General features: G+C 38.5%; 1 protein-coding gene across 17 annotated transcripts in view; it reads left to right on the forward strand.

Annotated features, from left to right (window-relative positions):
• The first annotated feature begins 1,209 nt into the window (after positions 1–1,209).
• The window catches only part of col13a1 (collagen, type XIII, alpha 1), a 113,729-nt gene continuing 99,138 nt past the window's right edge, over positions 1,210–15,800 (forward strand). For 11 of the 17 annotated variants that reach the window (XM_056248191.1, XM_056248195.1, XM_056248203.1 and 8 more), the window contains exons 1-2: positions 1,210–1,867; positions 7,372–7,449. In XM_056248191.1, the coding sequence (XP_056104166.1) occupies positions 1,583–1,867; positions 7,372–7,449 (363 nt within the window). In that variant the 5' untranslated portion in view covers positions 1,210–1,582. The remainder of the gene's footprint in view (positions 1,868–7,371; positions 7,450–15,800) is intronic. The other 6 variants (XM_056248196.1, XM_056248206.1, XM_056248197.1 and 3 more) reach the window with 1 other exon arrangement.

Below are 15,800 nucleotides of genomic sequence, written 5' to 3' on the forward strand. Positions count from 1 at the left end.
AGGTGGTAAAGATTGACAGGAGAGGCTAGTTTTTTTTTTACCTCTTGCTGATAAAGTTTTCTCAAACAGATTCATTAGGAATTTACAGCCACCTGTCAAGAAGATACAAATTGCTAGAGGAATGTTTTGAAAGGAGGGACTCTTATATTGACATGAACACAAACTCATGAATCTCGGGTCAAAGCAATGATCTATCAATGGCATTTCATTTGACTGTTTTGACGGTCTGACACCATATGCTGTGCAAGGCTTATCATTTTAACATTTGTGTTGGCAATAACCTGGCAGCTTATAGTTGCACTATATCTAATGCACTGGTTAAAAAGCTGGATTGGTTACCAAAAGGTTGCAGGTTTGAGACTCATAAAGTCAATGAACCATCACTGCAGTCTAACCCCAGGTTGTTCCAAAGGAATTGTCCCTGTAATAAGTGTACGGTAAGTCATTTTGGATAAACGGATGTCTGCTAAAATGACTACTTACTTTGTTTCCAAGGCATTCATTAAAAGGAGGGATGGGAAATCAGACATAACCGTTATCAGTGTTTTCCTACTTTGTTCTTTGGCTCCAAAAGAAACCTTTAGTTCCAAATAAACAGACAATTTGTTGATTTGACTGATCTCTTAAAGTGATAGTTCACCCAAAAATTATGCCATCATTTACTCTCAAGTTTTTCCAAACATGAAAAAAGATAGTTTGTTGTATATGGGTAACCAAACAGTTGATGGGCTCCATTGACTCCATTGATTATGGAAGTCAATGAGGCCCATCAACTGTCTGGTTACCAACATTATTCAAAGTATCTTCTTTTGTGTTCAGCAGAAGAAAGAAAATCATATAGGTTTGGAACAACTTGGTTGAGTAAATTATGACAATTTCCATTTTTGGTGAACTATCCCTTTAAAAAAAAAGAGAAAGATTAGATCCACATTAATTTTAAAAGCTAGGCTATATAGCCTACTTTAACTGTCATCAATTGATATTATAGTTTATATTATTTTAGATATTTACAAGTTTAGAGCTATAACAGAGCAACATCTGAGAAATAGATTGTGTGGTGGTTATCATGTCCACTTTACGCGTTGATTCAGTGAGTTCACCTAAAAATATCGTATGGCTATCCAGAGCCGGATCAAAGCCGGGGTCATCTCCTTCGTGAATCCCGCCCTACCGTTTAGCCTAAATAAACCGAAAGGAGGGGCTTGTCCGCGACAGAGAAGCGAAGGGTCCCGTGGTGAGCGCCGCAGAGCCGTGTAGTGTGTGTGTGTTTGTGTGTGTGTGTCAGGTTTCATTCTGAGAGAGACTCAGGCGCGCAGCAGTCAGAGAAACCCGTCAAATGGCACGAGCGAAGCACTCGGACTCCCACTAGAGCCGGACCTCACTGAACCAATATCTCCATGCACTTCAATGAGCAGCATGCCTCTGTTGAGGTCGTTTTGAAGATTGATATTTTCACGTGAAAAACGGTTCAATTACCTGGAAGGAAAACTTTAATCAGTTTATTTGAATACGAACCTGCTCAGCCTGATAAAGTGGTGGTGGATAAATATTAAATTGACTGTATAAGCTACGTCTCACAGACATGGAGGACATGAAATTGCGTGTATCACCTCAGTCCAGTCAGGAGAGGACCTGCGTTCAGCATCCCAGCCAAAAGCGCATTTTGACGAACTGGAAGGACGTGTGTGCTATCTGCGTGTGTTTGATCTCGTTTGGAGTTTGTGTGTTGCTTTACCTGAGGACGTCGGATCTGCAGTCCAGGGTGCTCAGTTTGGAAAAGGACCGAGATCCCCGTATCTTCAGTTGGATCTCTCTGGAACAGGTGGAGCCCGTCCTGTGGAGTCGACTGGATCAAATATTAGAGGAGGTGAGCGTGACTTGTATTCTTCAGATAACCTATTATTCTGCGGTTTTAATAATATCTAGTCATATTTTATACAAGTTACCTTGTGAAAGATGAGATACGCATGTTGTCCCACCTTGTGTTGTGTCTTAGCCTATACGAGAGGTAGAAGTGCGTTACTCAAAAAGTTTAAGTAGAGAGACTTTGTGGTTGAAGATGAGGAACATTATGTCTGGAATTACGTTGAGGTGTGTTAAAATATGAATGTAAAGAAAAAATCAGTGTCTTCGCCCCCGTCTTAGTTTGTTTATTGGTCCTCGTTGTTTACGCACTTTCACTGAGCACTTTCGAGCTCTGGGAAGTTGAACAAAACCGCATGCACATGGATCAAAATAATTATTTTTCTGTGCCGTTTTATTGGGCTTTTGTTTATTTTTGACGAACAAATAGTAAATAAAAAATTGTAAATACAAAAAATAATTAGGCCTACTAATTTCTAAAACAAACTCTTTACTGACTTTAAAAACAAACAAACTACTAGATTATATTAATTAGCTCATTAGTTGATATTAATATTTCAACCAATAAATGTCATTCAATGTCTCACATCATGAGTAGGAAATGATTAAATCCTGATTATTAAATTACATTTGTTAGGTGGTGCTTTCCAGATGCCAGATCAGACTCTTTTACATGGCTCACATTTTTTCACATCCTATTTAGCATTGCTCCATAACAAGTGTCTATAAATAACACAATAATACAGCCAAAATTTCCCTCTGCCATTTTGACACATCCATTAGTATAGCTGTCTTAATAAAAGAACACTGATGTGATCTGGTAGCTGCACCTGTATTTTTCACATTTGAGCCAATCTGTTCAATGATAAGCAAATCATTGATATGGCCACCTGTTTTACGTCAACAATCAAGCAGTTAGTGCTCTCACCAGATTCAGCACTGGCTGAGCGCACGTCGTCTGTAAGGATTGAGCTTGAAGTGTTGAGGTGGAGGAAAGTGAGATATATAGCCTATATATATGTATATTCAGTGTATTGCCTGCGGCCGTGGTCCCTTCACATTGGCCTCTGGTGGATCATCACCTAGCTGCATGTAAAATATTTGCAGTGTTAAAAGAATCTTGGGTAGAATTTTGCTCGGGGAAAGGCTACCATCTCACTATCTGCGGTTCATAAAATAATAGAGGATGATGCAGGTGAATATTTAGTGTGTTAATGAGACTATGCAGACTGGTGTAGTAGAGACAGCCAAGTGTGAGTCAATCTGAGGTTCAGTTTGAGTACAGTTGAGTCATTTACAGGTGAATCTCACTGAAATCTTTTAAGAACATGTCAAAGAAAGAATTAGTTTTGCTTTTTCTTTTGCATTATGACATGACAATTAAGCATATTTTGCCACCCTTTTTTAATCTGCGTAATGCAAAAAAAAAAAAATGATAAAGAATGACAGTATTATTGTAATAAGAATCTAATGAGAATTAACCTTCAGAATAATTTCAGTTACAAAAAGTAACATTCCCAGATGCATTACAGTACTGAGAGTTTTGCTGGATAATGTGCTTAATTGTAATGAAAAATAGGCTTATGAATAGGCTATAATATTAATCATTTAGTTTTGTTTAATACTGATGGGCCTTTGAAAGCATCCAAAGTTCGTTGATCTCAAGGGTGTTCTTTTATCAAGGGCATATGTTTCTCATAGAGATATTGACTACTGACATTTCAGCATCACCATAAAATTGCATATATAAGTCTACATTAAAGGTGAGAAACATATACATTTGAAGTGCCTGTTGAAGTTTAGAAAGGTGCTGATTTCACAATTTAGAACAGAATGTGCCAGAATGTCCTTCAGGGGTTTAATCAAGATCTGGTCAGCGGGAAAGTAGCAAAACAAGAGAGAAAGAGAATGAAAGAAATAGAAAGAGAGATAGAGTTAGGCCTCTGGGCACAAAGTCTGGGGGTCTTAGTAGTAATCAGACATTGGAATTGTAAAACGTTTTGTCATCCTTTCAAAATAGATTGTTAAAACCAGATCAAATACTGGGCATCGAGTTACCATTAAAGCTGGGAGGCAGAGAATGTCCCCTCCCTCCTAACTCATCCCTGCAAACACTGGGGCATCAGCTGTCTCGTGTCATTACTGCAACCTTACCATTTACATCACGTCATCTTAAAGTCCCCATGAAATCAAAAGTTTTAGGCTATATTAGCCTTACTGTTATCTATAAGCTAGTGTGCTCCAAAACAATGACAACATTTGCATTAAGAAAATATAAGCATTCAAAACTGAGTATCTCACTTCCGCAATGATTTTGATGATATCACACTGCCCTTCAGATTTTCTGTCCAATCAAATGCTCTCTTGAATCTAAAGCGTCCCGCCCCCTATTTATAAATAGAAGCTGCAGCTAAAATCGGTCACTTGTTCACACATTTACTATTCTACATGGTGAATGGCACATAGTTCACTATATAGGGCATAGGAAATGATTGAGAGAGTGTAAATATGCTTTCCATTGAGGCGAATGAAGTCCTGTTTCACGTTATCACGCGAACCGCCACAGCACGCATACAGTCTGCTCCAGTCCAGAGACACGAAAGCACAGAGTGGATCATATGAGAGTCGGTGCAGACCACAAAAGCGTATCGGACCCGTTTGAATTCTGCACAGAATGCTGTATTATAAGGCGATAATGGAGGCGATTAGGAGGAAACTGTGGCTTTACCGTGCTCAGCGGCTCTGGCCGAGATGTGATATAAACGAAACGCTATTGACTATTTAAAAAAAGGGGAGGAGCTGTTCAATATGTCCCGCCCTGTCTTCCTGTTTCAGTGGAAATTACACAACCCATTGAGTAATGCTGCGCGTTTCAAGGCACTTCAGTGAGCCTTTAAACTTAAAGTCAGCAAAAAAACTTCGCAAACCATTTTACTTCCATAATTTGATGCATTTTCAAGTCAAACGGTATTTAATTGCGAAAAAATGTAGGACAGAACACAATTTTTACAATTGGTAATTGACTGGATTGTGAAAAGTGGGTGTCGGATTCCAAAAAGTTATTGAAAACATTAGGCTATTCGTGACATCAAAGTGGTTTCAGAGGTGAGCAAGTTGTTACTTTTTGATGAAAGATTACAACCCCCCCCCCCCAAAAAAAAAAACCTTTGAAATAACATGCACAGAGGAATCATGTGCACAGTAAGTCCAGAGAGATGGGTATTAAGAAAGTAAATGGGGTCATTGTTGATTTCATGTTGACTTAAAGAACACCTATTTGAGCATAAAGGAACACACCCTAGCAGAATTAAATGCATCAGAAACTTCATGCGCTTCAAAGTGAAAGCGAAGTCTCTTTCTTTTGATCTTGTTCACTTTGCTTCCACTCAATGCAACTCTTCATGCTAACTTTTCATCACTGGTTATTGTTTTCTCAATGTCACGCTGCATTGCTGTTTATGAGAGCACTTAGCCATAAGTGAAACCGGGTCTTGCAAGCACTTTCCAATGGTTTGATGTAAAAACATTATATAATATTTTGAAAAGAAACCTTTTATTTGGACAACCTGAGAATGTGGCACTGGAAAATCACGAGTTAAAGCTCTGGGAAACTGTTGCGTGTGCATTATCCCTGGACATTGCTCCTGTGGAAAAGCTGTTTACGCACAGCACATGGTTCCTTCCAAATTGTAGTCCATTTTCCACGGCTTTCGTGCTTGCAGAACAAACGTCTGTTGGTTAACCTTGCTGTCACATGTACTGTATATTTTCATCTTAACATTCTTCAGGTTTTCCTTTTCTTCTTAACCTCCATTAGTTTATTTTCTGTTTTACAATATCTGTGGTGCTGCTGAGTTCAGTAGTGTGGAAAAACTGCTAAGAAAGCTTGTAGTGTCTGAGAGCGGTCTGAGTAAAGACTTCTCCAGCTGGGAAGACGCTTTGCCAGTATCAACCAAATAAAGCCCTGGAACGATCGTGGATAATATAAACTGGGGCAAGAAAAATGTCCAATAGCGGCCCCAGAATTATTTAGCTTGAGTGTTTCGATGTTAGATGGGGATGGCGTGACCTATAGTACCACATTGTAGACGTTTGACAAGCTTTACAATTCGGTCATAAATGTAGCCGGTCAGTGATTGTTCTACCATGCATAAAGTGGGTTTGTCTATTTTAGCTGGGGTTTTGTAAGTTTAGGATAAAAATGGAATAGTAGCTCTGTTTAATGTTACTCACTGTTCTCTAAATCCTGTTGATCTAAAGTTAATCGTTCACTTTGATACATTTACTACAATACACTGGGGTGTCCGTCTAAAATGTATGAATTGATTGGTTCCAAACGGTGACCTATGGACACATACATTCTTAATCAAATAACTAATAACTGCAGCACCTGTCAATGTGACGCTTCTAATAGAGCGAACGGCTCCAGAAGCTATGCAGAGAATATAGACATTGTGCCTCTGATGATGGTTAAAAGTGCCACATTTATATGTTTAGCTTTTGAGGTCAATTCAAAAATATATTTTCAGAGCGTTTTCTTTTGAATTTGAATCTGATTCAAATGTCATATAATGTTTTTTTTTTTTTTTTTTTTTTTAAATGCAGCCTTGATGAGAATAAGAGACTTCTTGCAAAACCATTTAAAGGGATTGTTCACCCAAAAATGAAAATTAAGTCATTAATTACTCACCCTCATGCTGTTCCAACCCCGTAAGACCTTCGTTCATCTTTGGAACACAAATTAAGATATTTTTGATTAAATCTGTAAATCTGCCATAGGCTTCATAAGGGAGTGAAACTTGAGAGTTCAAGAGATTTCCAGGACGCATGCGCGAGAACTGATGTTCTTCTTCTACTACTATGCAGCGCGCGTCTTACAAGCAGAGGAAGACGCACGCTGTACATAGTAGTAGAAGAAGAACGTCAGTTCTCGCGCATGCGTCCTGGAAATCTCTTGAACTCTCGTCTCAGGCCCACAAGGAAGCAATGGAATAGTCGAATAAAGTTGTTATTTTTGTTTTTTTTCTGCACAAAAAGTATTCTCGTCGCTTGATACACTTATAGTGGAGCCACTGTAGGCACATGAAATATTTAAACATTTTCTTTAATGACTTTCTGGGCCGTCAAGTTTCACTCCCTTAGGAAGCCTATGGGGGAGTGATCCACCTCTCAGATTTAATAAAAAATATCTTAATTTGTGTTCCGAAGATGAACGAAGGTCTTACGAGGTTCGTACAGCATGAGGGTGAGTAATTAATGACTTAATTTTCATTTTGGGTGAACTATCCCTTTAAAAATCTTACCTACCCCAAACATTTGTATATTCTTGTATAACTCTAGTTTAACTCTTGCTTGTGTGGGAAATGTTTCCTTGAAAATTGAAGACCGAAAACAACAATTGAGACAAACAAAATAACACCAACTAAACTAACTTTTGCATTATACCTTACGTATTACGTGGTTTGTTTCTGCACAGCTGACTTTAATGTCCTGTCTGTCTATTTCCAGAAACTAGCTGCACGTCTACCGAAGATCCGGGCGGCTCGGGATGCACCTCACGGCTGCCTCTGTCCACCAGGTATGCCTGTTAACCCGATTCATCCCCAACACACCCTCCCTGATCGCAACACACCTGGGACACTGTGCTCCGCCTGTTACTTCTGAAATGCATTTGAATGTGTGTTGCGGTTAAGCCTTTTGAGCTCCCCTTTTGCAAAAAAACCTTTTGCCTGCAGGTATGAAGAGATTTTGTTGCCCCGGCGTTAGATAGAGACGTGATCCACGTCGAATAGGTCTCATTTCCCAAATGAGTGAAAAGAGTCTCCTCTCCCCAACCCTTTGCTGTCCACTTGTGCCCTCGGACTGGCATTGCTATGGTGACAGGTGCAGTCATATTTTCGTGTGCTGTTGGCAGTCATTGGCTTCACTTAGTGTTTGAGTGGTTCGTGATGCAAGCCACAGTGTTGGGATGGCGTCATGTGGGCGTTCTTGAGCGCAGGGAACAGTCAGCAAGGTTCACAGCGTACCACTAACAAGTCACATCCATGTGTTTGACAGGACTAGCCTTGTTCAATATTCATAAAATTAGATGAGATATTTTTTGTTTAAATTTAGAGACAAAAGAACAGCATTTTTTTTTTTTAAATGATAAATCTTTTATGACAATATAAATGTTTTTTACTGTCACCTTTGGTCAATTAAATGCATCCTTGCTGAATAAAAGTATTATTATTATGAAAATCTTACTTACCTCATCATGTGACATTCAAGACTGGAGTAATGGCTGCTGAAAAATCAGTTTTGCCATCACATTACATTTTAAATATATTAAGAAAACAGTTTCTGTTACTTTAACAGTATTACTGTTTTGTATCAAATAAAAGCAACAACTTAAAATATCTCAATTATTCTTTTAAAATGTATATGAGCACAAATTAAAATGGCCTACTTGTCTGTCACACTGTTTTGTGTGTGTGTGTGTGTGTGTGTGAGAATTTACACATCTCTGAGAACCAGGCCAGATGGTACAGACATCTCAGTGTTAATGAGGCTAGTCAGTACTAGTCAGTGTTGTGTTAACTGAGTGGGAAGTGACTTCAGACAGCGTAGTGAAACCAGTTTAAGATGGACATGTCGTGGACAGGCACTCTTGAGCCAGGTGTGGGGACCGTTTAACAGCAGGCATCCCAGATGATGGTCGTGTTTGTTGTTGTTTGGTCTTTACTGCTGTGCCGTGGGAGAGTGTCTGATCTCACAATACAGACTGCGCTTTTACTTAATTTCAACCATTTGATGAAAACCAGGCAAAAGATCAGCATCATTTTTTTGTTGTTTAGCTGAAAGCTAAAGTGACTGTAGATATAGTGCAATGATAGCACAGTTTGTACATTGTGCATGTTTTTTTATAATGCATGTGTATAAATAATATGTGTATGTAAAGAAGTGTCCACATATATGTGGTTCTCCATGTCGCCAGCTGCCGCTTGTCAATCATTCCAGCACGCAGTGTTCAGATGGCTTCCATTCCATTGTTTATTTTGAGTGCTCAGCAGTGGGCAATAGTCTGTGACTCCTTCATCAAGCGCACAGACTCGTATGTATGTATGTGTATAGCATTGATGTCATGTTTGAGCTGGAGAAGAGGCATAATAACTTTTCTATTGGCAAAGGTATAATTGTTTCAATTGTTTGCATAGTTAGCGCCACCTCTTCCAAGTTCATAAAGAATGCTATGTGTTTGTCATGCGCAGTTCAGCTCAAGGACAGTGTATTATTATTTTTGGCTCGGCGTGTTTAAGTGAAGATGATGTGTGGTGTGACTATCTGTAAGACTACCGCTGGTGGTTTTATTAATTCTCTCTCTTCTCTGAACTGTGATTAGTCTGAGCCTGTACCTTTTGCAGCACTTCTACAATCTCAAAACACCTCGCATATGGGTTTGGGGAATGTTTCAACACATCCAAATGAGTTTATTTTTTCTGGTTTTGCAAATCCCAGGGGGCTGCAGAGGTTAAATTCACTCAGCTCGTGTTTAAAAACCCATTTGGCCCATTCACATTCACTCGGAAATCCTCCAATATTTGTTTTTATTAACAAAGTCAGAGTCAGTTCATACACACAACTGTTTACCCTCCAGCTCTGCACATTTCAGCACTGAAGCGGTAACAGTGCCCACGTTTCTTACTGTGAAGAGAAGTATTTACCTTCTCAGTGTCATCTACATTGCAGGGAGGAACTAGCCTGTGTGGATTATAGTTGCATAATATTGGAAAAAATGGAAATTGTTATATTTATTTTTTCTGTGAAATACAAAGTTAGGTCATGAAACTTTAGATGGCGCAGGCAGGACTAAATCTGCTTGCAATCACATCATTCTCCATAGGGCACAGCTGATTGGTTCCTGCTTTATCAGTAGCCAATGAGCTTGCTTCTCAACCTTCAAAGACTTGGCCAGCATTTGCTGTAGCAGTTGCAGCGTGCTTTCAGAAACGCTCCACCTTCCCCAGCTCCACCTGTATAGATCTGCTACAGGTAATTCATGTATATTGTACAGCAGCAGCATGTCTTACTTGCTCACAGCAGAATGTTGTGTATTTATTGGCAGTAGCAAGTCCCGTACTTGCTCTGTAGCAGCAGCAGCGTAGCAGATCTATTCCGCCAAGACCAAACATATCTATATTGTCATATCCATCACCATGCCAAACACTCAGAGAATTGTCATGACAGGAATATTTTGCAATATGAAACATACAGGACTTTTCACCAGATGATTTGAATAGCTATATATTTGGAAAGATTTAATAATTCTAGGATGGTTGGAGTGATTTTGAAGTGAATATGCATGCATAGAAGAAAAAAAGATTAAAAAATAAAAATAAAACAGTTTAACTTCATCCATCTTTTAATTTGGGAAAAACTTGTGCCTTCACACCTGGGTCTAGAATCAACTCAAGTTTTTAAAAGAATATTTCCACTTAGGTCACATTTACACAGTTTTTAACCTGTTTAATATAAAATCATTTGGCAGTCATCATGGCAGTTTCAGAGTATAATAAATCAGTCAAGTGCGGCACAGTTCATTTACACACTTGCCGCTTGTGATGCAGTGTTTCAGCAGCTACGTTCAAAGTAAATGTGCCAAGTTGCTCTGAAACTCTGAAACAAACACAGGATCATGAGCTGCACTCATGCAAAATGAACAGTGTCACCCGCCACGCATATAGTTATTTAAGCAAATCACAGCTTTTGCGATTTGAAAATTCGTATCGCAATATCGATTTTATTTCTAATCTATACATTGTGCAGCCCTTGTTGTTAGAAAATTTGGCAGTTTTAACTATGTACTTCACCTAAGCATGCCATCATTGCTTTATGAATGAATGTTCTAATGTTATATTTTTCAATAATTTTAAAGCTTGATATTTTTAACTTTTATGAGAATCATAGACAGATGCCAACATGGCAGATTATGTGACATCCTCATTCTTAAAAACATGAAAAAATCCATGCAAGGTAAAAGCAAATATGATCCAGATCACATTCAATACGGGTTCACTTGAAGTGAGGATAAACATGATTTTTGCTGACCACAACATGCTGTGTGTGGTGATTTATTAGCTGCCAAGAGCATGCAACCATTAAAAGAGACATTTAGAAACCAAACACTCAAACAAACCAGTCGAAATTACCATAATACTTTAATAAATATTTAAATACATTTCTATGTTTGATTTTGTTTACTTTTGTACAATAAACAGTTTTTTGGGGGTTTTTTTTTTTGGTTTAGTCGCCGCATTGTTTAACCAGTTAAGAACTGCTGGTTTATAAGTGTTTTAGGTCAGTTTTCGTTGTGCGTGTTGCTTAGCTGTGCCCCTTTGAACAGATGTGTATATATAAACATCATTATTAAAAAATGACATCTGCGGCAGATGTCTGGATGTGTGACAGTTCTGTTAACAGTGACTGATGCATTGTCGCTATTTAGTCATCGGAGAAAACAAGAACGTAGTATGTATACATAAAGACAATGATTTATGGCTCTAAAAAATGTTTTTGGAATGGTGTGTTTATCCGCCCTGGTATGGAAGAGTCACAATCACGTGAAAACCAAATGCACGCCGCTCAAGGTGTGAATGAACTGTGTAGACAATTGTGGCATGCTGATGGATATGATGCTCTTTGTTCTAGCAGAGATTTGTAAAAATGATGCCAGAGGCGCTTACTGCCAACAGCTTTGTCAGAGTACAGGAAAACTCCCATGACAGTTAGATTGAATCCAGGCCCAAGCGTCCAGAACGCTCTTGAATCCACACATTGTTTCCCGAGAAGCTGAAATGGCACTTTCCTGGATGTAGTAGTAGGAAACCGAGAAAAAGAAAGAGTATGCCGCCCTCTTGGCTTCTATGCATCACACACCCACTGAATGCTCTTATTTCTGAAAAACCAAAGACCCGATTCCCCAAAGGATTTAGTGTCTTTGTGACTGGATTCCGATCCGCAGGCCAGCGTTGGTGGCATTAGTTGTGTCACCAGGGGTCGTAAGGGATTGAGTAAGAGTGCTATCTTTAAATGTGTGCATCACGGACACTGGTTTGACTGCTTGTCTGTTGGTCGTCAGTTGGATTGTTGTGGCTGCCATGAAGAGCGGGATGAGGGGTTTCATTGCATGCTGATCTGAGGGGATTAATCACGAGTACAACAGGAAGGTTGAGAGGCTTCTAAAGCCTCGAGCTTCACTGCAGGAAGTGACATTTGACAGTTTACCTGGATGCAGACCGAAGAGAAGCCATATCTAGTGTGTGTAATCGGAGCTTGACTCCGGGAACTTTATGTATGACATATTTGCCATATTTAACATCCTCATCATCCCTAAAAGTACAACACAGCCTAGAGGAAATGTGTATTGCTCATAGGTTAATTGAGTTCTCGGTTACACTTCAATTATGTTTTCCTGAATATGACTCAATAGAAATAAAAATACACATATTAGGCAACTGTCGACAAACAGCAAGAGTAAATTCAATAGTAGCATAGCATTGGTGAGAAATATTCGAGACTTTTGATTGCAGACTTTGGTGTCTTGACATATGAGCACAGTTTGAGACGTAGTTGTGATCTCTTTTGAAACACTTGTGAGATTACTGGGGTGTTTTCTCTTGAGAAACATCTGAGAAGTCAGAGACTTCAGCGAAAGTCTCATGTTGCTCTACATTTAATATCATAGCTGTCTAGGATAAACAACTGAGATATTAAAGAGATATAATTTGTGGGAGAGACTGTTTTTGTATGTACAAATTCATTTAGGTTTGTACATACAAAAACCCCCACCTAAAATAGAATAGATAAATATTGCCAATGCCATGTTTAAGTGTGGTAACTAGAATTACTGTGATATCAAAATTTCAGTAACAATACCAGTCAAATCTCAAGGTTCTCGGGACCTAAACCCAAAATACTGCAACTTCTATTTTATTTATTTAATTTAAAATAAATACATTAAATAAATTAGTTAATTAATTAATAATGTTAATAATAATTCTAAGTAAATAATTATTTAAAAAAAACATTATAATTTATAAGTATAAAACATTATAACATTGGCGAATAGCATTCACTGTCAATCATTGACAATTTAGGATTGAATCATGCATTTAAATACAGAGGTCACTCCCAAAACTTTGCATTGTGTACTTGGTAGGATAAAAGTACTTTTGTTGTATTTTAAATGGGTCACATACAGATAGCAAACAACGAGTCACTGAAGCTGTCAATTACTTAAGTTCAGCACAAGCTACCTCTTGCAAAAACTCCTTGCGAAAATTCATTTTGAGCTGCATTGAGTGGATTCTGACTAACTTAAACACCTCACATTGGTCATTGTGTTTGGCACTCAACAGAAATTTCTGTGATTGGCTACAATGATCAATACTTCAAAAGCACCTTGTAAATAGACTCTTTTGACACTCTTTACCGAGCGCACTCACACAAATACACAGTGTTTGGAAGCAGCCGCTCATCAGCAGGTCCCGAATGTCCTCAATACTACCGGAATTGCAGAAAGGCTGGTATCGTCACATTTTTTAAATTTCAGTATCAAATTGGTTCTGAAGTACCGGTACTTTTCACAATGCCAGCTGTAATTCCTTATACAACATTTATGTATAGCAGGATTTTGGATCAATGAGATTTCACTGTGGACGGAGCTATCCAAAGAAATAGAAAATGCACAAAATGTCCTACAGCTCATTGGTTGTCCTTCCTGGTACTTTTTGCTTTATTGTGTCACACTTGTTATAATACAGTGTTATGTTATTATATTATGGCTGTTGGATATGTCAGAGCGTCTCCAGAGCTCCCACAGGGACAGGGTGCACACAGCACATGGCATTCTGGGCACTCAGAGAACGCCCAGTGCATTGCCTGATGACAGACCAGTGCAGACCCCCTGGACTGTATCAAAGAGCACTGCGGTGTGTGTTGGTTAGAGAGAGAGAGAGAAATACACCGAAAGATTAGCGGTGACCTTAAAGTAGCTACGTTTCGCATGCTGAGATTAACCCAGTGCATTAAAACCAGCTGATACTATCACTTGTACAGCACAAGAGAAGGAGGAAAGGAAAAACGCCGCAGCAGTTGCAGTTAAAAAACACCTTAATGCTCTTGTAAACAAGAGGCTTCTTCTGATCCTCACAGCAGGGTCAGGTGAAAGGGTCGTGCTGCTGGTTATTTGAGGAGTTCCAAGTTCACCTTGACATGTCTGCTGACAGGAAGAGGGGCTTTTGGATCTCGTTTCCTCACCCGTGATTACTTTTCACTGCAGCTGCCAGAGTCTGGGAGTCATGACCGACACAGAGGCGAGATCTTCAGATGGACAGAGAGAGTGTAAGGGAAGCAGAGAGGATGAGACCATGAGAGAAACATGGTTGGGCAAAATTCTGAATTAAGACTTTATTTAACTGTGCTTACGAGGATACTCGACAAAACGGGCATTTGGGCATAATTTTGTGTGTTTTTGTCTGTTCAACAGACATTGGGCGTTCTCTGAAGTGCGCACTAGTCATGTGTGTGTCACACAGTCAGGAGATTCTTATCTTATCAAAATAGTCTTATCGCACTTAAATGGTTTAAAAGCATTGGCATGATTAAGAGCGTGATCATATATTGTAACTAGCCAAAGGATTACGGGAAAAAGCAATTGTGTTAAATAATTTTAACACTTTAAACTGAAATTAATCATGTTAATTTTTTTTACTACCTAAATTCAAATTCATTATCAGTTAAATTCCAAATGATTCACAACCGCCGACAAAGAAAGCGAGAGAAATGCTATCAGTCAGGAGAGTGAGTAATGTGTCTGTTTTTCACATACCACATCTTGTGCTGGATATTTATTCCTGATGTTCTCACAGAAGATATTCACATTGTATATTTGATTCTAATCAGTTTGAATCTTGGTCGTACAAATATTTGTGGCATGAGGAATCTTCACTCGAAAACAAAGGAAAATGTATTATGCACGTTCAGTGGTTAAATATCTAAGCTAAAATATTCCATGTTATTCTGGGAATGTTGCTCAAATAAGTAGTTTTAGGAAATGCACGGTCGTTCCACTGTGGTTGGCCAAAAACGAGCAGCATTATTTTTGTTTCTACAGACGATAGTGAATCTGTGATGGTGAAATTGGTGTAATAGAAACCCAACTCCATTATGTCTGTCATAAAAACATAGTTGGAATGTCTGTGATGAAAAAATTTACATAAAAGCTTGCTTGTCTGGAAATCTTGGAATATTATTTTATTTATAACAATGTTATAGCTCTCAATTTAAAAATTCAGAGAGGTATGAAAATCGTTTCTTAGAACTGGGTTTACAAATGGGCTGAGTTATGAAGCATAGAATTATGCACGAAGCTCAATGAGAAAATAAACCAAAAGTGCAAATAATTTACCAAATTGTCATCAGTCACTCTCTGCTTGTTTATCCTGATACATAAGGAATCCAAAGATAGACACTTCAAGACAAACAAACAACAACATACAGCGTGATTGTGGTTTACAAACAATTGTGTCACTGTTAGTTTGCTTGAATGAACTTTAAAGTAAGCACAACATGTTGAAATCTTTGCAGATATCATCTCACCACTACGCTCTCTCATTCGTAGCAGCACGTAGTCTCTGGGGACCAACTTTTTTTTTTTTATATAATTGAATAATAATTAAGTTATTCAGGCATTAATGTCTCCAGTTGCTACAAATGAGAGTGCACATGGTGCATGTTTTTCTATAGAAAAATCTCTCACAAATATTTTGAACAAGATTTTCTTTGGACATGAACCAACAAACACAAACATCTTCCCACCAGGTTTTAAATTCAGAGAAATTTTAAGTATTTCTGCAGATGGTGATAAAAATTAGCAGTAAACTGAACCGATAGAATCT

This window comes from Rhinichthys klamathensis, unplaced genomic scaffold, assembly GCF_029890125.1.
Source record: "Rhinichthys klamathensis goyatoka isolate OS25496 unplaced genomic scaffold, OSU_Roscu_1.1 h1tg000053l_1, whole genome shotgun sequence".
Classification (NCBI taxonomy): Eukaryota; Metazoa; Chordata; class Actinopteri; order Cypriniformes; family Leuciscidae; genus Rhinichthys; species Rhinichthys klamathensis.